This window comes from Sander lucioperca, chromosome 16, assembly GCF_008315115.2.
Source record: "Sander lucioperca isolate FBNREF2018 chromosome 16, SLUC_FBN_1.2, whole genome shotgun sequence".
In the NCBI taxonomy this organism is placed as follows: domain Eukaryota; kingdom Metazoa; phylum Chordata; class Actinopteri; order Perciformes; family Percidae; genus Sander; species Sander lucioperca.
Window position 1 is genome coordinate 14,952,025 of NC_050188.1, and position 23,341 is coordinate 14,975,365.

General features: G+C 39.7%; 1 protein-coding gene and 1 long non-coding RNA gene across 2 annotated transcripts in view; both read right to left on the reverse strand.

The window, feature by feature from the left end:
- LOC116064135 (CD209 antigen-like) overlaps positions 1–23,341 on the reverse strand; it is a 205,516-nt gene that overhangs the window by 94,518 nt on the left and 87,657 nt on the right. Inside the window, exon 8 of the mRNA XM_035993205.1 lies at positions 5,540–5,629. Within this exon, the coding sequence (XP_035849098.1) occupies positions 5,540–5,629 (90 nt within the window). The remainder of the gene's footprint in view (positions 1–5,539; positions 5,630–23,341) is intronic.
- Positions 1,243–3,984, reverse strand: LOC118493445. Its single transcript, XR_004895400.1, has 2 exons — positions 3,898–3,984; positions 1,243–1,593 (listed from the first exon to the last, which is right to left on the reverse strand). It is a non-coding gene; the product is annotated as an uncharacterized LOC118493445 (long non-coding RNA).

The following is a 23,341-nucleotide window of genomic DNA, read 5'->3' on the forward strand; positions in this document are numbered from 1 at the left end:
TTACCAAACAACAGCCATGTAACTGAAAAACATTTAAATGCTGATGAAAAAAGGCAATAAAAACTTTTTTTTTTTAAAACTTAAAAACTTCGAAAAGTCAGTAGACAGAAGGAAGTAAGGCAAGAATAGATGGAAATAGTATCAAAAACTTAGAAAACATCGACAAAAACTTCCCGTGCATCCTGCAGTCCTCCAAAGTACCCCTTGGGGTACACAAACCCCTATTTGAGAAACACGGCCTTAGAGTGTGTATACAAGCGAGATCTTCTCCACCTTCTCTACATGTTTGACAGAGAGCGAGGCTCAGCTCTGACACACACAGCTATTCCACAGTCTCAGATGAAAACAAAGGGTGATCGTACCTTCTCCGTTGTGGCCCCGAGACTCTGGAACAAACTTCCCATTCATATTAGGTCCTCCTCTACTGCTGAGATCTTTAAGTCTCGTCTTAAAACACATTTTTATTCTTTGGCGTATGATTTAGTTTAGGGACATTTGTATAGAAGTGTGTTGTTTGTATGATGTTCATTGTGTCTATATTTGTATTGTCTTCCTTTGTTTTTATTACATAATATAACTTTGTACAGCACTTTGTTCAGCCTAGGTTGGTTTTAAATGTGCTCTATAAATAAACTGACTTGACACAGAGCTGCGGTGCAGACGGAGCAAACTACGTCGCCTCTGCAGCTTCAAGTCACAGCGAGTCACGGAAATGTGGTCGCAAGTGTGGTTACACTTTTCAAAACTCCACACAGACAGCGTTTACTGCAATATGATATAATCACGAGCCGAAAAGCAGCCGTATAGCGCGGTTAACGTTACACTTCCTCTGAGACAGACAGGCACAACAGTGTTCTCTATGCCCTGGAGACAGACTGACAGGCTGGAGGTTGTAGGACAAGGCATCTTTATTTCTATAGCACATTTCAGCAACAAGACAATTCAACAAGCTGTACATCAATCATTAAAGAGCAGTTAAAAACTTTCATGAAAAGAAATACAGGCTAAAACTAGAAATAAAAGATACAAATACAATAGTTAGGTTAAGGTTACAGCGCACCGTTAAAAAAATAATAATAATGATTTAATTGGTTGTGGGGACGAGTTTGGGAGGGGAGATGGAGGTAGGGCGGGGTTTTATTTTGTGTGGAGTGTAAAATGTTCTAAGGAAAAACTTCTAACTAACTGATTACAAACGTTATAATCAACTACATAAACCAAGGTAAAGACAACCTGCTAATCCATGTTTTTATTAGCTTTTATTATAATAATCCTGTAGGACTACAGAGTAAGTACACATGACTTCTAACCAGATTGTGCTCTATGAAGGGCAGAGGAACAATATCTCTGTAATCAGGTTATTTAGCAACACAGAATAAACAGCTGAGCAAATGTTAAAGAATTGGTCTGATTTAACAAAGCTGATCCCAACACTACACACCTCTCTGTCATCAAAGAGTTCAGATCATCTTTTTCTCACAGATCCAGTTCTTATTATCAGAATAATATCTTTGTGTCCATTTTCCTTGTTGATCGCAGCATGTTGCAGCGTACCAGTAACCGTCATAGTGAGTCAGTCCTGCTGCCCAGAACCTGTCAGACAAATAAAACACTCCTTTAAAACAGGAAGTAGCTGCAGCACAAACCAATAAGAAAGATGCACACCCTAACAGGGCATGAAGTTAACTTTTTTGACCACCAGCCACTGTGGCAGGTGGATTTTTAAATCCACCTGCCACAGGTACTTTTTACCAGCCACTTTTTTTTCTGTCATAAAGGTAAAAAACAGGAATTGCTGTGACTCTATGATCTTGTCCTGTCCTATTGATGGTAGCCCGCCTTGATAATCCTGCATAGGGGCCTCTCTTATATGCAGTGGCTCGTTATGCCACTGCATATAAGAGATGAGATGACTGACAAAATCAGGAGTAGCCTACGCACACCACAACAACAACAAAACACTGGTGAATGCGCACCATAACACATGAATGTTTTTTGTATAGTTCTTAAAAATAAAAAAATAAATAAAAAGGAAACTTGTTTTGGGGAGAATAATATTTATTACTATTAATTAATTACTCTAGGCTGAGATTTTGTAGGAACTTTACCAAAAAGGCTCAGGATGCTGCAAATGTTGGTAAAATAGGAAAAAGGCTGGTGGATTTAAGACACAAAATAATTTATTGGATGAATCAAATATGAACATATCTGTCATTGTCATTGGCTTGTTGATCTTTACATAATTTAGTTAATTTCCTATCCTGGCCTGGGACACACATTCATACGGTTTAATAAAGTACTTATTGGACTTTAACTTATCATTGCACTTACAATAACGTAGCTGTCCTCAATTTAGGTCATCCTGTACGTCTCATCTGCGTTTTTTCCTGCATCCACCGTGTGCGTTTGTGTGTGTGTGTGTCTGTGTGTGTGTTTGTGTGTGCGCGTCAGTCGCGGGGGAAACGGAGCAGCCCCGCCCGCTGCAGAGAGCCGACAATTTGAAACAGCAGCGCTGACTTTAGAGTGAAAAATCGTTACAGCGTACATTGATGTTAAAATGTCTACAGGTTGGCAGGACGGTCTGAAATGTTTTGCACGGTCTTTCGCTGTACGTTTTGTTTGTAATGTGAGATGTTCGAGTCACACACGTCTCGTCTTCATATCAGAAACAAGGAAATGAATTTGACCCGTTCTCACTCCCGCTTGGTCAGTGGCTGCACGTGGGATGCTGGGATTGTGTTAGTAATGAAAATGCGATAGGGGGCCCCGGCTGTCAATCAATGTCTTCCAGTGATGCGGGCCCCTGATTGGACCAGGCCCGTAAGCAACCGTGTACCCTGCTTACCGATAGTTACGAGTCTGAATCACTCAATTCTCATTGGCTACCCGCCAATGTGGCAGGTAGATTGACAGCTTCACCCGCCAATCACAAAAGTTACCCGCATTTGGCGGGTGGGCGGGTGCCAATTTCATGCCCTGTATATATATATAAATATATAAAGAAAGAAAGAAAGAAAAAGAAAACAAAGAATAACAAAAATGATAATACAGTTCCTTACTTATGTTGCCTCATATTGTGGCAGGAGAAGACATATTTAGCTGCTAGCCATGCCGTGTTTTCATCTTCCCCTAATAAAAGAGGAAGCTTTTTGTCCTCAGTGTAGGTAGTGAAGACTGGTATATGTTTTTGAAATTTTTGGAAATATTTGGTTTTTAAGTATTTATATTTGGGACATGTACATAAGAAATGTAATTCTGTTTTGATGTATTGGTTGCAGTATGTACAGACACGTTCCTCTCCTCATAGTCACTGACTCTGTATTTCATTAAAATTTCTTTTTCTTTTGGATTTTTTGTTTTTAGATATTTGGCCAATTGGATATCTCTGTTCAGGGATTGATAACAGAGGAGTTTGTGTTGTATTTTATTTTAATTTCGCCACTGTTCTGTATATTCGTCTTTTAATTTAGTTTAAAATCTTTTGATTGAAGACTGAGGATTGTTTCTGAGGCTCCGTGTACCTGTCTCTGTCTCTACCTGTCTGTCTACTACTGACTGTAGTGTTTACCTCCGTGAACCTGTCTCTCTCTCTACCTGTCTGTCTACTATTGACTGTGGTGTTTAGCTCTGTGTACCTGTCTCTCTCTTGACCTGTCTGTATATCACTGACTGTGGTGTTTAGCTCCGTGAACCTGTCTCTCTCTCTACCTGTCTGTCTACTACTGACTGTGGTGTTTAGCTCTGTGTACCTGTCTCTCTCTCTACCTGTCTGTCTACTACTGACTGTGGTGTTTAGCTCCTTTCCATGTACCGTGCACCAATCAAATCAGCATCTTTCAATAAACAGTGACTTTGATGGAATTGTGATGGAAACCAAAAACCTTTAAAATGTCTCACGTTTCTGTCAGCGGTGATCCGTCCACCCATTCCCATTCCCCTTGTGTCCCTCCATACCATAGACCAATCCAGAACTCTCCATCCTTTTTCAGTTCAGTGACAAACTCCTAGTAGTTGACGAGAGACAACAATCATTTCTCTGTTCACAGTTCAGCATTTCTGTTGTAGTAAAGTCATCTTCTGACTTCATCAACCACAACAAACACAAGAGGGATCCCTCGGTCCACCACACACTGAGGACTGGACCCAACAGCATGACAGTAAACACATATTAGTAATGGAGGAAAGTGAAGAAAGACATTTATACTCAGCAGAGAAACAGAGAATGCATGAGGAACTGCACATTTTGTACTCATAAGACAGTTAACATTTCATTTCATAGGAATGCATTTTAAAAAGGAAAATAAACATTTCAAGGTCATTTTCCAAAGAATTCAAATTGACATTTTGTATATTTAAATATTTCCGTTAAATTTATTTTTCTCTAAAATCACTCAGAAACAAACACACCCACCTGTTCTACACTGAAAAAAAAAAAACTTGGACCAACTTAAAAAAATTGAAGTAATCAATCACACGAAATAGTTGACATTGACTCAAAGTAAATAATTTAATTTGGTTTAACCTGAAAAGTTTAACTCCAAGCAACCACTTTTTAAAGGTTGGGTCAAACTAATTATTTATACATCCGAGTAAATTAATTATTTTAGCAGTTTAACAGTTGTCATTATTTCAAACTGATTTTAATACATTTTGATCAATGACTACTCAGGACACTTTACTTTAGAACACATTTATATTTATTGTTTAATAAATTGATAACATTGAACATCTGTTTCAAATGTATGAAGAGAAACAGTCTGCTTCAGCTGAACAACCGAAACGAGACTATTGATGTCATCAGAAGACAAATCATGGAGCTGTGAATAGTAGCACAACTCCTGAGACATCATGCAGTACCCATGGTGAATTTACCGGGACATTTTATAATTCAGGTGTGAGCCTTATGGTAGAGATCCATATGTCCGACACGACTGAAGCGCGGTGTCGCAACGTCATACATCCATGGTTGATGCGCCACGCCCCTGACCGGCAGCTGATTGGACGAACGCGTGTCGTGGGTTTGGCTTCTCGAGAATTTCAACAGATCTAATAAAAATGCTTTGATCAAATGAATAAATTCAGTTTAATGTCCAGCTGCCAATTTATATTGTATCCATATAAAGAAAATGGATTCAACCATAAACATAAACTAGAACGTTTACTTTAAATGAAAAAACTAATAATTTTTAGCTATTTCAACGAGAAAATACACATTAAACGAACAACAGCAATGTTAGACTTTTTTCAGTGTACTTTGTTGTTTATGATGACCAGATGTGCTCCTCTCTACTGACAGTCAGCTCTGCTTCCAGACCAATTCTTCTTCTCTTCTGATTTAAAGTAACAACTGCATCCAGATCTCGTCCATCCATGAGGACAGCTTTTAACAACAACTTTTAAAGACAGATTTCACATCATTCAGTGTCAAAGTGATAAGACTTGGAGTTGAAACAGTTATAATCAACGGTAACTACACAATCAACATCTATGATGTAAATGTGTATAATACAGGAGTTTACTGGTTTTAAACTTTTCTCACCTTCAGTTCTGTTCTTCAGCTGCTTTACTTCATCCTGTAACTGACTGTAGTTGTTGCTCAGTTGGTCGTATCTGGTCTGCAGCAAAAGTACTGAAATGAAGAAACAGACCAACAACACCAAATCATTCTGCTTTAAACTAAAGACAAAATTAAGTTATATATCCAGTGCATAATGAAATATCACTCATTATTTCAAACTGGAATGTAGTTAGTTGGTGTGCCTGTCCTTTATCTTGCTGTATATGTTGAGATGTTGTAAATAGTAAATAGAGGATCACTGACTTCTTAACTGAAGCATCAAGTGTGAACAAGAACCACAACCTGTTTTATCACCTGGGGCCTGTTTCACAAAACCAAGATAAGGGATTAAGCCGGGATTTCCCCGTTATCCTGGATGATTTAATCCTTGACTCGGTTTCACGAAAGCGGAGGCACATAAATCACCATGGAGATTTATTCTGTGCAGCTAGCCTGCTCCCGACCAGGCTAACAGCTAGCCTGCTCCCGACCAGGCTAACAGCTAGCCTGCTCCCGACCAGGCTAACAGCTAGCCTGCTCCCGACCAGGCTAACAGCCAGGATTTATTAATCCTGGAGCATTTTCTGATCACCCAGCAGTGGTTTTACCCTATTGTTATCAGCCTGGATTAAAATACAACAGGTGCATATTGCTGTTCATTTAAGTACTGTTATTATTTAAAGTTGGGACCATCATTTTTTTTTAATAATTATTCATGTGACAGTCATTGTTACTGTGATATTGCTGTATGAAGACTGCTGTTCATATTGTTAGAAGTTTGATGAATATATGACAGTTGAGATAATTAGAAAAGGCTGATACAATTTCAAATGTTTTAAATTAAATCTGTTACTAAGGTCAATACATACAATGCTGTACATTTCTTGAATTATTTTAGTTCATACATTTTTTTTAATTCTTTAACAATAAAGGATCATGTTTGTTCCTCTTCCATGTGCATTGTATTTTGCATTCTTAGCACACAATTTGTGTTATTGCTGGGACTATAATTTGGGAGGATTGTACAATTTAAAGAACATATCCTAATTGTACAATCCTCCCAAAATATAGTTTTAGTTCACTGGACCAGTAACCATCTAGTGATGTAGGCTACTGTACATTCATGTAACAGGGAGAGGACACCCCAATGGTTTTTGACCTTGTATTTTGCTGGGAGGGAAATAACTGATGAATATCATTCATGTTTACAGTGTGCATGGAATTTATCACTTAATTATCTTTATAGTTTCTAGATTTTAGTCCAATTTCTTCAGTATCTTTATTTTCTATGTCCATATATACAAGGGTGCAAGGAATCTAATATGTAGAGAAGAAAATGAAAAAACGCGAGAAAAAGCACAATCCTAAACACATCAGGATGCTTTATTGATCCCCTCAGGGAAATAGTTCAGTTGCTCAGTCAGATTCAAGGTAAAAAAATAAATAAGAGTAAGAAAAGAGCGAGTCAATAAATGTATAAAGTAACAAAGTAACATAGCTACAGTACAAGGAGTAAAAATGTTAAGAAAAAGTAAAGTGAGATTATGTTTCTTATAAAAAGCATTCAAATGCTTTATATATTTTTTCTGACACGAAGGGAATTGTGTAATTTCATTCACTATATAGTCCACTATAAAATACCCACAATGCACTGCTAATTTGAGTGTACATACGATGTAGCCTACATTTTACTCCCGTATACCACAATGCAACGTGTCCGTGTTTTCCCAGAGGAGAAGAAGAAGAAATCACATAAAAAACTGAAAAGGAAAAATGGAGCGGACATTCCTTTCTAAACAGTGGAAATGTAACATATTGAAAAGGAGGTTTGAGAGGGATGTGTAGGTGGCTGGCTTGATACCAGTGGAGGTGTCGGTGACAACAGTTCAGTCCAGTCACTTTTAATTCCACAATTTCTTCATTGATTATTGGAGTAGGTATGTGTGGTTTCTAAGAGGAAAAGGATATGGGATACAATTAGCTTCATAATGCCACAATACAAGGCCACAATTAATTTGAATGACAAACATTTACACAAGAACTTAGAATGCAGGAAATAAGCTAGGTAGCCTACAAAGTCAATACATAATTATCTCTGCCCTGTAATTAATAAACTAACAATGCATATAAATAATCAAATGCACATATTCTTACACCAGTGATTCAAATGAGCAATGTAAACCAAGTTACTCTGTTCATTATAACAGCACCTTTAAACAGCAGACAAACTGAAAGGAATGTAAGATTAGTGCTCGCCTTATCATAATTAAATTAGCAACATTCCATCAAAGTAAAAACATATGAAACTTACATAACTCAATAACACACACAAGGTAGGAGACACGGCATTTCCAGCAGCAACGCACAAGGATTCCTCCATGTGGCTTGAACAAAGGGAAGGGGCTGTGGACACAGGTGCTGTCTAATAAAGTCTGTGGCTGATTGAGGCTAATTAGTTGGAGGTGCAGTGGACTACGTGGGGAGAGCTGAAAACTTCCAAACATATATATATATATATATTTTTTTTTACTATCTCCTCCTGGGTGCTCGGTTTGTTTCAGGGACGTATTAGAAGTATTTTTGTTTCAGTTTGTTTACATGATGCTGGGCGCGCCCGCCTCCGTCACACAAATAAACAACGCATCTACTGTCACGCAGCGATGTGTTTTCAGTGAGTGTCTGAAATCTGGTTTGGACTTTCAGTTCACTATTTAATAAACACTATATAGGGAATAGTGAGTGAATGAATGAGGGAGTGGTTTCCAACACAGCTGAAGAATGAGGAAGGTGACGGACATCCAGCTGAAAAGGACATCCAGCGGTATTTCTGGCCACACCGGAGCAATCCCGGCAGTGGAACGATTGTGGATGTAGACTAGAGCCTGGATCGGGCCAAATTTTTCCGTCCGAACCCGGCCCGAGCCCGTCCGGCATTATGATATTTATGTCCGAGCCCGACCCGAGCCCGACACAGTTAAAATCTCGTTTTTTTTTCTCATACTAATGACACATGTACGTTTGTTTGTGTTGAAAGCCCACTTTTATTAAGCAACTGGAAGGCATTCGGAAATGTCAACAGATGAGGCATCAGCGCACACGGGGGAACAAGCTCACGTTAATAAGCTGTTTAATTTAAAATGTTCAAGGTGTTAACCTTTCCTGATCGCTGCGATTCCGACCGTGTTCAGAAAACCAGGGGAGACTCGTTACCTCCAGGGCCGACGGTATATAACGTCGGGGTTAAAATCCCGTTTCTGGTGAGCAGATGAATGAACTTTGTTTTCAGTCTGGAGTTTATCTCGGACACCACACACACTGTGTACAAAACTTAAACTGATTCCACCAACTCTGCTCCGGTCACATCTACACGTCTGCTTCCTCTTTTCTCTATCTCTCTTCTGCCCACTTTACACACACACTGAGCTCTCTTAAAGGAGCTGCAGCACCATTTTACAACAAATGCCTTATCGCGCTGATGTGACCGAGCCCGACCTGAACCCGACCATCATTTCTAAATATCTGTCCGAACCCGGCCCGGCCCGTTGGGTACCGTCGGGCTCGGGTCGGGTATCCATGCCTTAATGTAGACCCCATTCTGCACGACAGCTTGAAGTTATTTTCTCAACTGACTGCCCCCAGAGACAGAATGTTGATATTCTACGTCTTTAACCCTCCTTTTGTCCTCAGGTCAAATTTGACCCATTTACAAAAACTTTCTATATCAGAACTTTGACAAAAGAACGTTGAAAAAAGTGACAAATGTTGGAAAAAGCTACAAAAACGCAAGAAAAAACAAATCGACAAAAATTCGGAAAAAATTACATCAAAAACATCACCAAAGGTGACAAAAACTTGTTAAAAAAGAGAAAGTTTATTGCACATGGAAAGAATGTGACAAAAAAAATTTGAATGAAATCGACAAAAACGTCGAGAAAAGTGTAGAAAAAGAACAACAAAATGTTGAATTGTTTAAATGCTGATGAAACAAGGCAACAAAAACTTAAAAAAAAAAAACAATGTAAAGATTTGGAAAAAGTCAGTAGAAAGGCAAGACTTGGTGGAAAATAGTATCAAAAACGTAGAGAACAGCGACAAAACCTTAGTAAAAAACGGCAGACTCGTAAAAAAAACGATGAAAGAATGAAGACAAACTTCGAAAAAAGTGACAAAAAACTTGAAAAAGGTGAAATTGTTTTTTGAAAAAAGCCACAAAAACTTTGACAAACTTGGGGAAAAAAAGAAGACAGTAAAAGTAAGGAAGGAAGGAAATAGTGAAAAAAAAGCAACAAAAACTTTAAAAAAGTGACAAACTTCAAAAAACAGTGACAAAAACCTAGAAAATAGTGCTCACGTACCCCCTGCAGTCCTCCAAAGTACCCCTTGGGGTACACAAACCCTATTTGAGAAACACTGCCTTAGAGTGTGTATGCAAGCGAGATCTTCTCCACCTTCTCTACATGTTTGACAGAGAGCGAGGCTCAGCTCTGACACACACAGCTATTCCACAGTCTCAGATGAAAACAAAGGGTGATCGTACCTTCTCCGTTGTGGCCCCGAGACTCTGGAACAAACTTCCCATTCATATTAGGTCCTTCTCTACTGCTGAGATCTTTAAGTCTCGTCTTAAAACACATTTTTATTCTTTGGCGTATGATTTAGTTTAGGGACATTTGTATAGAAGTGGGTTGTTTGTATGATGTTCATTGTGTCTATATGTTAATTGTCTTCCTTTGTTTTCATAACATAATATAACGTTGTACAGCACTTTGTTCAGCCTAGGTTGGTTTTAAATGTGCTCTATAAATAAACTGACTTGACACAGAGCTGCGGCGCAGACGGAGCAAACTACGTCGCCTCTGCAGCTTCAAGTCCCAGCGAGTCACAGAAATGTGGTCGCAAGTGTGGTTACACTTTTCAAAACTCCACACAGACAGCGTTTACTGCAATATGATATAATCACGAGCCGAAAAGCGGCTGTATAGCGCGGTTAATGTTGAGAACTCTGAGACAGACAGACACAGTGTTCTCTATGCCCTGGAGACAGACTGACAGGCTGGAGGTTGTAGGACAAGGCATCTTTATTTCTATAGCACATTTCAGCAACAAAGCAATTCAACAAGCTTTACATCAAACATTAAAGAGCAATTAAAAACTGTCATGAAAGGAATACAGGCTAAAATAAAATGAAAAAAGATACAAATACAATAGTTAGGTTAAGGTTACAGCGCAGCGTTAAAAAAATAATAACAATGATTTAATTGGTTGTGGGGACGAGTTTGGGAGGGGAGATGGAGGTAGGGCGGGGTTTATTTTGTGTGGAGTGTAAAATGTTCTAAGGAAAAACTTCTAACTAACTGATTACAAACGTTATAATAAACTACATTAACCAAGGTAAAGACAACCTGCTAATTCGTGTTTTTATTAGCTTTCATTATAATAATCCTGTAGGACTACAGAGTAAGTACACATGACTTCTAACCAGATTGTGCTCTATGAAGGGCAGAGGAACAATATCTCTGTAATCAGGTTATTTAGCAACACAGAATAAACAGCTGAGCAAATGTTAAAGAATTGGTCTGATTTAACAAAGCTGATCCCAACACTACACACCTCTCTGTCATCTAAGAGTTCAGATCATCTTTTTCTCACAGATCCACTTCTTATTATCAGAATGATATCCTTGTGTCCATTTTCCTTGTTGATTGCAGCATGCAGCATAGAAACCGTCAGAGCGAGGCAGTCCTGCTCCCCAGAACCTGTCAGACAAATAAAATGTTCTTTTATCAAACAGCTGAAACTCCTGATTGTTGTTCATTTGAAATAAACTGTTTAATTTAAATATTTATTTTATCTGTAAATAATCAAATTATTTCAATAATTAAATTAAGATTAACTCTCTCTCTCTGTGTTGCCAAAGCATAAGAACAAACACATACATCAGATATAATAAATAATAATAAAAAAATGAACAGCATAATTATGATATAATTGCAGATAATAAACAAATTCTCAAAGGGTACGTTGAAACAATTATATTAATATATATATATATATATATATATATATATATATATATATATATATATATATATATATATAAAGAAAGAAATAAAGAAAAAGAAAACAAAGAATAATAAAAATAATATATACAGTTCTTTACTTATGTTGCCTCATATTGTGGCAGGAGAAGACATATTTAGCTGCTAGCCATGCCATGTTTTCATCTTCCCCTAATAAAAGAGGAAGCTTTTTGTCCTCAGTGTAGGTAGTGAAGCCTGGTATATGTTTTTGAATTTTTTGGAAATATTTGGTTTTTAAGTATTTATATTTGGGACATGTACATAAGAAATGTAATTCTGTTTTGATGTCCTGGTGGCAGTATGTACAGACACGTTCCTCTCCTCATAGTCACTGACTCTGTATTTTGTTAAAATTTCTTTTTCTTTTGGATTTTTTGTTTTCAGATATTCGGCCAATTGGATATCTCTGTTCAGGGATTGGTAACAGAGGAGTTTGTGTTGTATTTTATTTTAATTTCGCCATTTCGAAACCAAAAACCTTTAAAATGTCTCACATTTCTGTCAGCGGTGATCCGTCCACCCATTTCCATTCTCCTTGTGTCCCTCTATACCATAGACCAATCCAGGACTCTCCATCCTTTTTCAGTTCAGTGACAAACTCCTAGTAGTTGACAAGAGACAACAATCATTTCTCTGTTCACAGTTCAGCATTTCTGTTGTAGTAAAGTCATCTTCTGACTTCATCAGCCACAACAAACACAAGAGGGATCCCTCGGTCCACCACACACTGAGGACTGGACCCAACAGCATGACAGTAAACACACATTAGTAATGGAGGAAAGTGAAGAAAGACATTTATACTCAGCAGAGAAACAGAGAACGCATGAAGAACTGCACATTTTGTACTCATAAGACAATTAACATTTCATTTCATAGGAATGCATTTTAAAAAGGAAAATAAACATTTCAAAATCATTTTCCAAAGATTTCAAATTGACATTATGTATATTTAAAAATTTCTGTTAAATTTATTTTTCTCTAAAATCACTCACTCAGAAACAAACACACTCACCTGTTCTTCTTTGTTATTTATGATGACCAGATGTGCTCCTCTCTGCTGACAGTCAGCACTGCTTCCAGACCAAGTCTTCTTCTCTTCTGATTTAAAGTAACAACTGCATCCAGATCTCATCCATTCATGAGGACAGCTTTTAACAACAACTTTTAGACAGATTTCACATCATTCAGTGTCAAAGTGATAAGACTTGGAGTTGAAACAGTTATAATCAAAGGTAACTACACAATCAACATCTATGATGTAAATGTGTATAATACAGGAGTTTACTGGTTTTAAACTTCTCTCACCTTCAGTTCTGTTCATCAGCTGCTTTACTTCATCCTGTAACTGAGTGTTGATTTTACTCAGTGTTTCGTAACTGCTCTGTAACTGACTGTAGTTGTTGCTCAGTTGATCATATCTGGTCTGCAGCAAAGTGACTGAAATATAAGATAAGGTGAGCCTTTATTGAGGACAGAAATAACAACAGTTACATAAAAAAGGTAAAAAATAATGTAAAATAAGAATTTGAATCTATGAAAGAGCAAATCGACTAAATAAATATCCGGTGAAAACCACAACAAATTAAGAAACAACAACAACAACACCAAATCATTCTGCTTTAAAATAAGACAGAATTAAGTTTTATATATCCAGTGCATAATGAAATATCATTCATTATTTCAAACTGGAATGTAGTTACTTGGTGTGTCTGTCCTTTATCTTGCCGTATATGTTGAGGTGTTGTAAATAGTAAATAGAGGATCACTGACTTCTTAACTGAAGCATCAAGTGTGAACAAGAACCACAACCTCTGTTTTAGCGCCTGTCTCTTTAAGACCCCTCCTGTAAAAGCCCAGTCTGCTCTGATTGGCTTATTTAAAAAATATGGTGCACGTTTGCAAAAGGTAGTTGTTAAGCCGTGGGCGGAGATACTCAGACGGGGGAAGTATATTCTAATGACAGAGGAAGGGGAGTCAAATTTGAATATCTTGTTGAATCGCATGTTTCCTCATTTGGCAGCCGTGAAAAAACTGATTTGTCTTATTTCACAGTTGGTGGATTGGTAGGCACTCCAAATGCTGTAAATGTGTATAATACAGGAGTATTGGTTTTAAACTTTTCTCTGTTCTTCAGGTTCTTCACTTCATCCTGTAACTGACTGTTGTTGTTGCTCAGTTGGTCGTATCTGGTCTGCAGCAAAGTGACTGAAAGATTAATATGAAAACCATAACAAAGTTAATAAAGACCAACAACACCAAATCATTCTGCTTCAAACTAAAGACAAATATTTGGGACATAAAACCACAATCTTTGTTGTGTGCAAAAATGAGCCAAAGCTTGCATGACGTCTCATTATTCTGACTTTCCCAAACTCAATATGTCTTTAGTACAATTGTCTCTCTTCATGTTTCCACTGACAGTGTTTCCTTGCTGAGTGGTGGTAGAAAGGAAACATCCTGGTAGTCTAGTGTTGTGTTGATAAAGTTTCAGCTGAATGTTAACACAGAATGAAGATGGTTTTTGCCATAGACAGTTAAAGAAATGGACAATGTGACCCGTTGATTTCTACGGAGACCAGTGAAGTGAATTAGAAGCTCTTGTCCGGTGATGGCTGAGCGTTACTGAGCAGCCTCCAACTGAGCTTGAAGACGTAGATGTGACGTGAGCAACCTGTCTGAAAGTTGGAAGTCTTCTGGTAGCTGTGCCAAGAGAAATCTCAATCATTCCCAATCTAGCAGAGAAGGAGAGTGTAGGTATATGTAAGGAGATAACATAGGCACAGGCTAATTATTGCTAACTAAAATGCTAGTTAACAATAGTAATTAAACGTAAACAGCTAATGTGAGTCCAAACTGCCTGCGAGCTTCTCCTGACTGTACGGTAATTTCTCTACTATGCGGCAGTAAGTCGCGTGGTGATGACACAATCGTTAGCCTATTTTTATAAAAACGTCTGCTATGGAGCCATAGCGTGAGGTACAAGGTAATGGAGCCTTTTATACATTGTCGTGTTTCTTTAGAAATAAACAATGGACAAATAGAGTCTTTAAACGCTTCAGATGTAAAGTTATTCTCTGTCAAAGTGACGTCAAAATGAATGGCAGTCAATGGAATGCTAACAGGAGGTGATGGCTTGTTAGTCTACAATCTCTCCATAGGAGGTACGCTTTGTGGACGCTCACTTATCCCCTTGGTTTTTGCCCCCGTATTTCTTACATTGGAATTGTGTTAGGAAGGGATCACTTAACAGGTGATATGGACAGTAGGAACAATTACAGCAACTAATAACTATTTCAGCATATATATGGCATGTCTGTAAAAACCTGAACCTTTCCTTTAGAGCCTGAAGCTGATTTAAGTACACCATGGTGTATTGGTTCAGTATTTGTGGCTCAGTAGTTGTGAAGTGTATTTTATCTTACAGTATACGGATAAGAGGAAAGCAGAGCACTGCCAGACAGAGTGCTGCAGCCCTGAAAGTCTTCCTTTGGACGGCTGGAGGATGTCTCTCAGTGTCTGGTCCTGAAGTGGCAAAGCACACAGAGAGCACGGTTCATTACAGGGAAACAACATGAGTCTTTGTTATCAAAGTTCCTATTATCGGGGGGCGCTGTCGAGCATGGGTAGAGAGTAGACGCGCCGTTGCCAGCTCCTACATATTTATCCATTCATTTTGTTTTAAACGTCTGTTTAGCTCGTTGTCTTTCTCCTATTTTGGGTTCAGACTATTTAAGACATCTGCCGCCAGGGTCCTACTCGTCAAGAACGCCCAGCTCTAGCTCAAAACCGACATGCTAACGAGAAAGCTATCCAGCCTTCTCCCGCACATGATGGCAACGACGACGAAGGAGGCCCGTCACTCTCGCAGTTGGTAAAACGTATTGAAAGTTTCAGGGCTGAAACCCACGGTTCACTGGGCACCCTGCAGTCTACTAGAGACTCTTTTGGGACACGTCTCACTGAAGTTGAAACTTCCCTGCATGACTGCGACGATAGAATTACTGTCCTCGAGGCCAAATGTGAAAAGCTAGCGAATTGCAACAAGTTGCTAATGGCTAAATCGGAGGACCTCGAGTCGAGGAGCAGATGACAGAATCTACGTGTTGTGGGTTTACCTGAAAACATGGAGGGGCCACAGGTCACGGCATTTATGACCGACTTCTTTGCCAAGACGCCGGGTATGGAAATCCCTGACGGGCCAGAGATGTTGGATCGGGCACATCGCCTTGCTTTCCGATCAGCCTTGGGTCGAAATGCTCCTCCGAGACCCATGATTGTAAAGGTGCACCATTTCAGAGTGAAGCAGCGCATCCTCCAGCTGGCCAAGGAGAAGGGTCCGCTCACCTTTGGCGGACACGCGGTGCATATCTTCCCTGATTTTACTGTTGAGGTCGCTAAACGGAGAGCATCTTTTACCAACATCAAGCAGAAGCTCCGGGCTGCAGACATCAAATACAGCCTGCTGTATCCCACTAGGCTCCAAATCTCATTCAACGCAGCAAGTACAGCTTCGTTACAGCGGAGGAGGCAGTGAGTTTTTAACACAGAGACCATAGTCCCGACTCAACAGGTGGACCGGGTGAACGATGCTACTGGACAACTTCTCACCGGTGATTGATGTCGGTCTCTTTATAACTACACACAGGCTGACCACTCTGGACGGTGGAGGACCGTTTCCTCTTTTTCTTTTCTTTCTCAGATACTTATTATGTAGGCTCCTCTGTTATACATGGCTTCTCTATATGTGTCTGAAGGTGGTGAGTCAGAATATTATTTATGCTTTGTCCAGTTTAAATGTGTTTTCATAACATGTTTATGTTTTTGACGTTTATAACTATATATGGTTACTTGTGGAGCACTGGTGTGATGCACAGTTAGGATGCATAATGTAGGGTGTAGACACTTAGTTCAGGGAAGCGTTTTGGGGAGGGCTGGGTTAGTTTGTTTATCTTTTTCTCTTTTCCTTTTTTCCCACATTGTTTTTTAGTTATGTTAATATGTTTTATCAGAAGGTCTTGTACACATAGTCTCATACTGCACAGGTAACTCAGCAAATCTATTGTGCGCACAATGTGGGATCATAGTTGATATTGCAGAAATTAAATTGTGCTCTTGGAATGTCCACGGGATTCAGGGCCCCATGAAACGTAAAAAGATTCTTAATTACTTAAAAAAAGAGAAAGTACAGATTGCAATGTTACAAGAGACCCATCTAGATGACAATGAACATCTATAGTTAAAAAGAGAGTGGGTGGGCCAGATTTACTATTCGTCCTTCACAAGTAATAGCAGGGGTGTAGCCATCCTAGTTCACAAATCTCTGCCTCTGACAGAGGTGGAAGTTAGGGCTGACATATCGGGCAGATATGTAATGATTAAAGGGACACTCTTTGGGGAAGCCGTCTCCGATTGTTGAGTCCTCAGTGATAGCTGGTGACTTTAACCGTTGCCTAAACTCATGCTTAGATAAATCTAGTAAAACTGTACAGTCTAATATGGGGCAAGGTCGATGTCTACTTGGCTGCTGCATGGATGTACATTTTATTGACACTTGGAGGACCCTTCACCCCACTGATCGGCAGTATACATTTTACTCAAAAGTACATAAATCATCCTCCAGGATTGACTATTTTTTTACCTCTAAAAATGCCCTTCAGAGGGTAATTTCTTGCTCTATTGGCAATATAGTTATTAGTGATCAGTCGCCAGTGTTTTTAGTCATGTCCGGCAGGGCTCAAAGCATTAGGGGGCAATGGCGCTTTCCAAACCATCTACTTAAAAATCCCAATTTTAAAACATATCTTATTATTTCATTACTGAGAACAGTACCCCAGATGCATCTCCTAGTGTACTTTGGGAAACTGCTAAGGCCGTTATTCGGGGCTCTACTATATCATTTTCAGTAAGTCTTAGTTAAAAACAGAGAGCAGAACAGGAGATTCTAAAGGAGCAACTAAACAAATTGCAGGGAGAATTTAACCTTAAGCCTTCAGAAGGCCTGAGGCTCTAAATTGACACTACCACAGCAGCTCTGGACACTCTTCTATCTAAAGAGGCTCAGAAATCCATACTGTTTGGTAAGCATAAGATATATGAATTTGGCAACAAGCCAAGCAAATATCTAGCCAATTTGATTAAAGGGGTGATTAAGTGATTATATAGGGTATTTTACACTGTTCCTAGGTCTCCTAATAGGGTATGTAACATTGGTTGGGCTGAAAATTTCCCGAATGCTATTTTATTAGGCCCTTAACTACCCTGTGAATATGGCTCTATTTGGAACAAGAGCTTTTCTTCCAAATATGGTATGCTCATGAATATTTAGATGAGCTGCGCGCTGATTGGTTTGAGTGAACCCCATAGAAACACATTGGAGACGAGACAGCAGGTCTCATATTTCAGACACTGCAAAGTTATACATTGTTTGTCGGGCTATTTCGTTATTAAATTCACTTCTGAGACTTTTTTAAGCGAGAAATCAACTATATAAAGCTCAAATATGGGCTGTCTTACGAAAATTGATGGCTAATTGCAAATTTGGTAAGAGTGGTCGGACTTTATCTAGGAGCTCCACACAGTCTGACGAGAAAGCGGCAACCTCCATACCCAGTGAAAGTCACCGTTTCCCTGGGTACTGGACTACTGGAATACTCGGGGCTCCGTGGAGCTCCGTTGAGCTGGCTGGCTGCCAGCTGCCGGCATAACTAGAGTAGCTATATTTACAGTTTGAATTTCGTCACACCACTTATATAACATCTACCCCAAGGTCTTATAAAGCTAACAATGGTGTCCGATTTCAATTTAATGAATTTTTGTGAACATTAGGGGTTTCGTTAGCTGCTACTGTCCCTTAAATCCTATGTGTACAGATTGCGGCTAGTTAGCTTCATTTTCAGTGTAATTAGAGTATATTTACAGTTTGAATTTCGTCACGCCACTTACATAACATCTACCCCAAGGTCTTATAAAGCTGACAATGGTGTCCGATTTCAATTTAATGCATTTTTGTGAATTTCAGAGGAATTCTAAGAGGAGGCTAGCTAGCTCTCATTGATAGAGCTCCATCCAGCCGCAGGCTCTATCAATGAGACTTGCGGACAAGAGGCGTTTATTTCCCCGATCGTTTGTTTAAATAACTCAACACATTATAATTACACACATTATAAGATTAACTGGAACCTGTGGTAAGAGATTGCTGGCGTAACAAGCTCGCTGACCGCGCTCTCACTCACACACAGCGGCCATTTAGCAGGAAGAGGGGAGCTGCAGGCCCTGGAGCTCTGTCAGGGCAGCGGCGTTTGGTAGTCCATTAACCCAAAAAACGGTGACTTTGCGTGGGTATGGAGTGCCGTGGGCTGCCAGCCGTGACGGAGCTCCATCTACCTCCCAGCAGGCCGGGGTCTGTGAAGGAAGGCAGGCCGGGCGGCGAGGCAGTAACACAGGCAGCACCGGCCGCTGAACTCCGACACACAGTCGGACAAAATTTGCAATTAGACATCAATTTTCGTAAAACGGCCCATATTTGATCTCTACATAGTTGATTTCTTGGATAAAAAAGTCTCAGAAGTGAATTTAGTGGTAAAACAGCAAATGAACAATGTATACAATTTCTGAGATCTGCGCGACCTATTCCGAAGACTAAGCTGACCTCAGATCAGTGGTGTAGCCTATGTAAATGTTTGGGCGTGACAAAGATAGAGACTAGAGCCAAATGAGGAGGAGCTTGTTGAGATTTGCCCGTTTTCAGAGGCAGTTTCAAATTGTGAGATTTGCATAGGAAAGAGGTGTCAATGGGATTTTGAGGTTCTATGTATGTCCTATTTACCCACCAAACTCATTATCATTATTCAACTATGACAAGGTAAAATCGGTTTTGCATTCAATCACCCCTTTAAAAAAAAAGAAAAAGTTATCAGTCCCTCCAGGGTTTCACAGCCTTTTTTTGAGATTGTTGCGGCCCAACTGATTTTGCGGGAGCTTTTGTAAAAAATTGCGATAAAAGTTGGGAAACAAACAAAAACAAAGGGTCCAAAAACGGGCAATGGTCAAACTCAACGGGAATCAGGAACTCAGGAACACAGGAAACAGGGAAAAACGCTCGAAGGCTGCACACAAGGAAAACAGACGATCTCGCACAGGAGTAAGGGGAAGACTGAACTTAACTACACAAGACCCCCTGTCTTGTGACAATAACACAGGTAATCAAACAAGCAGGAAAGCAGAAGACAGGAAGTAAAACAAGACAACATGGGAGATGCAGAGATACTACAAAATAAAACAGTTGATCTTTACATTGTTAGTTCATTTCCTAACCTGGCCTAGGACACTCATCCTGTACGTCTTCGGTTTTTCCTGCATCCACCGTGTGTGTGTGTATGTGTGTGTGTGCGCGTCACTCGCAGGGGGCTCGCTGCAGAGAGCCGACAGCTTTCAGCGACTTTAGAGTGAAAAAAACGTTAGAGCGTACATTGATGTTAAAATGTATACAGGTTGGCAGGACGGTCTGAAATGTTTTGCACGGTCATTCGCTGTACGATTTGTTGGTAAATGTGAGATGTTCGAGTCACACACGTCTCGTCTTCATATCAGAAACAAGGAAATGAATTTGGCGACGTACATTGTGTTACGTCATCCTGTTCTCACTCCCGCTTGGTCATTGGCTCTCAGAGTCACATACTGATGCAAAGTCTTGCACATGGGACTGCTGGGATTGGTAGAAGTCACGGGAAACACCAGTTATTGGTCAAATTTGTGGTAAAGTTGCGGTGATTGGTCAAAATTGCGAGTCGCACCGAATTCACAGTGATTGGTTGAATTTACATGAATTGTTGCGATCGCAACATCGCGAAATCCTGGAGGGACTGTATAATGTCCATGTAAGAATAACCTTTTACTCAGCAGATTAATTGCTTTGATCTGTGGTTGGGTGTGTCAGACCCTTCAGGTTCACTTCAGGTGAGAACGCCATCTGACCCAAATACAGGAAGTAAACCACAAACAGTTACTAGCCTGCAGCTTCAACCTTGCACACAATTTATATATGATTTAAGGGATGATAACTTTCAGATCCATAATTTGTTCTGAGCACACATCATGTCTGTGTGACATCATCAGTCTGGGTGACATAATCAGTCTGGGTGACATCATCAGTCTGTGTGACATCAGTCTGGGTGACATCATCAACACTGAGGCAAAACCAGGAAACCCAAGACGTTATAAATGTGGTGTTGCTCCATTATCTCTGAGACCAGAAGTGTCGGCAGGTTTCACTCAGATATTCTGTCCAATAACAAGCGACCGTTTCCACCATGTGACATTTGTTAACAGTGTTTGGTTCCTTTGACAAAGTGCAGTGTGAACACAAACCCAACCAAATAAATAAATGCAACAATGCTGCAACGTCACCCCCGAATCTGGTGTCTGTCCAGTCTGGTGAACTATAGGTGTGAAAGCGTCCTTAAAGAAAATATTAAACCTCTTAGGTAAACCAATTATTACACTAAAGTAAAACAAATATAAACTCATCTGAAATGTTGAGTTGTAATGGGTCATTGAATCAATCTCTCTCTCTCTCTCTCTCTCTCTCTACATTACTAATGATATTCAACAGACTTCGTCACACTGTATTTCCGTCCTTCCTGTCATGTGGTTTCATGTCTTTACCGGAGTTGATGCATCCTCAGTTCTCAGAAATGACACTTGTCAGTTAAATGTTACCATAACCAAACACATCGGGCATCATTTCTTAATAAAAAATTAGTCTTCTAACCAGAGAGCTCTGATACTTTTAGCAGAACATAATAAAACTAACTACAGGAAAGAGCTGCAAAACACAAGGTTTCCATACTGTACATGTACATCTATAGAGACAAAGATAGATGGAGGCAGTTTCCTTGAGAACTGACAGCTGAGAGTAACAAACTAAACTGAGAGCAAACGTAGAGTTTACACATCAGTCCAACATGAGTTGAAGGTCAACCACATTCAAACAGATCAACATGAGTTTATTTATGATATTGATTTGTCATAATGTGTCACTTACCTCCTCCGTGTGACTGATTATCAGTGTGATCAGCTCTGATAGCGTCTGTGCTCTCGTATATTACCACCTCCCTTTCCTCCCACTCTACTTTGTCTTCCTGAACATTTCTGTTGTATCTCACCTTCTTTGACATATCTGGTTTGGCATAAATATCTTCGGACATCTTGAGAAACCGTAGCTGCTCTTAACTTCACTTACTGCTTACCGCGCTGTGTAGATCTGTCACTACGCTGCTGTAAAACTTTGGTAGATATACATTCAGTAATGTGACATATACTCTACTGATGCTGCTGCTGTCAATGTGTCTTGGAAAGTAAAGAACATTAAGGAAGTAACAGCACATACCACACACACACACACACACACACACACACACACACACGCTCTCACACACACACACACACACACACACACACACACACACACACTCTCTCACTCACACTCATACACACACACACACACACACACACACACACACACCCTTATTACTTATTAAATTGATATATTTTAATAAAAACATAGTAACTCCAGTCCGGTGGTTTTCTTAACTTCAGAGAGGACTGCATTGTCCAACCTTTGGATTTATTTTATGAAACCATTTATAAATTATAAATGCATTTGTGTACAACTGAAAAATGTATAAATAGCATTCATTCACAGCTTAGTTAAACGCTTTCACACCCCACAGCCAGCCATACACAGCAGTTCAACAGCCAAAAGAGGAAATGCTGCTTTCACAGTTCTTTCTGTTGCCTAAACTAAAACTTTGTAATGTTTAATGAAGTTACAATGACATTTTATGAACTAAAATTGATATCCTGCATTTGAACAAGTTATTAGACCATCAGTCTGTCAATCCATGATTCAAAAACAACAGACTTCCAGTACTGTGGGGCCCAATCCCTAAAAGTGATTGCTAAGCCTCTGTCCTGACTGACAGGTCCTAAAGCATCTCCTGCTTTATCGTCTGTTTTAAAATAAATGGGACCATAATTTACTAAATGAACATCATGCTGTATTAAATAACACTTGAAACTAGTGACTGAGACCATGAACTCATTATGAAAATGTTTACTGAGGTAATAAATCAAGTGAGAAGTAGGCTCATTTTCTCATTGACTTCTATAGAAACACTTCTTTCTGGAGCCAGTGGAGTCTCCCCCTGCTGGAAATTACAGAGAATGCAGCTTTAAGGTAGCCTGCTCCTACCAGACTCTCGTACATTTCATTTGTACAGAGAGTGTTAACTTCCTTGAAGGCGGGTACTCTGTTGAAGTTTAAAACTACTGGATCTGCCCAGAGCCACTCTGGATCTGCCATAACCAATCGCTAACGTTTGGTCGTGACGTATGCCATGCGCATGTGCAACAAGAGGGGAGACCGTCAAGGCTATTAGCATTAGCACAGCTAGCGATAGCTTTAGCCAACTACTTCACCACTAACGGAGCGAGCTGGAAAATCAAACTGTTCCCGAACCCCGTGGGGAGGAGGGCCACAACATCATGGCCACCAACACAACTCAGCAAAGATTGTTCTTGCTCGGGCTTTAACTTTTGGATATTCGGCAGCGTTGCTGCCACAACGGACCGAATGGCTTCGCTCGCATCTTTCTAGTGCATGTCCTCAACGTCATCGTTCTCAGCCACTCCCTCTGTTCGCTGA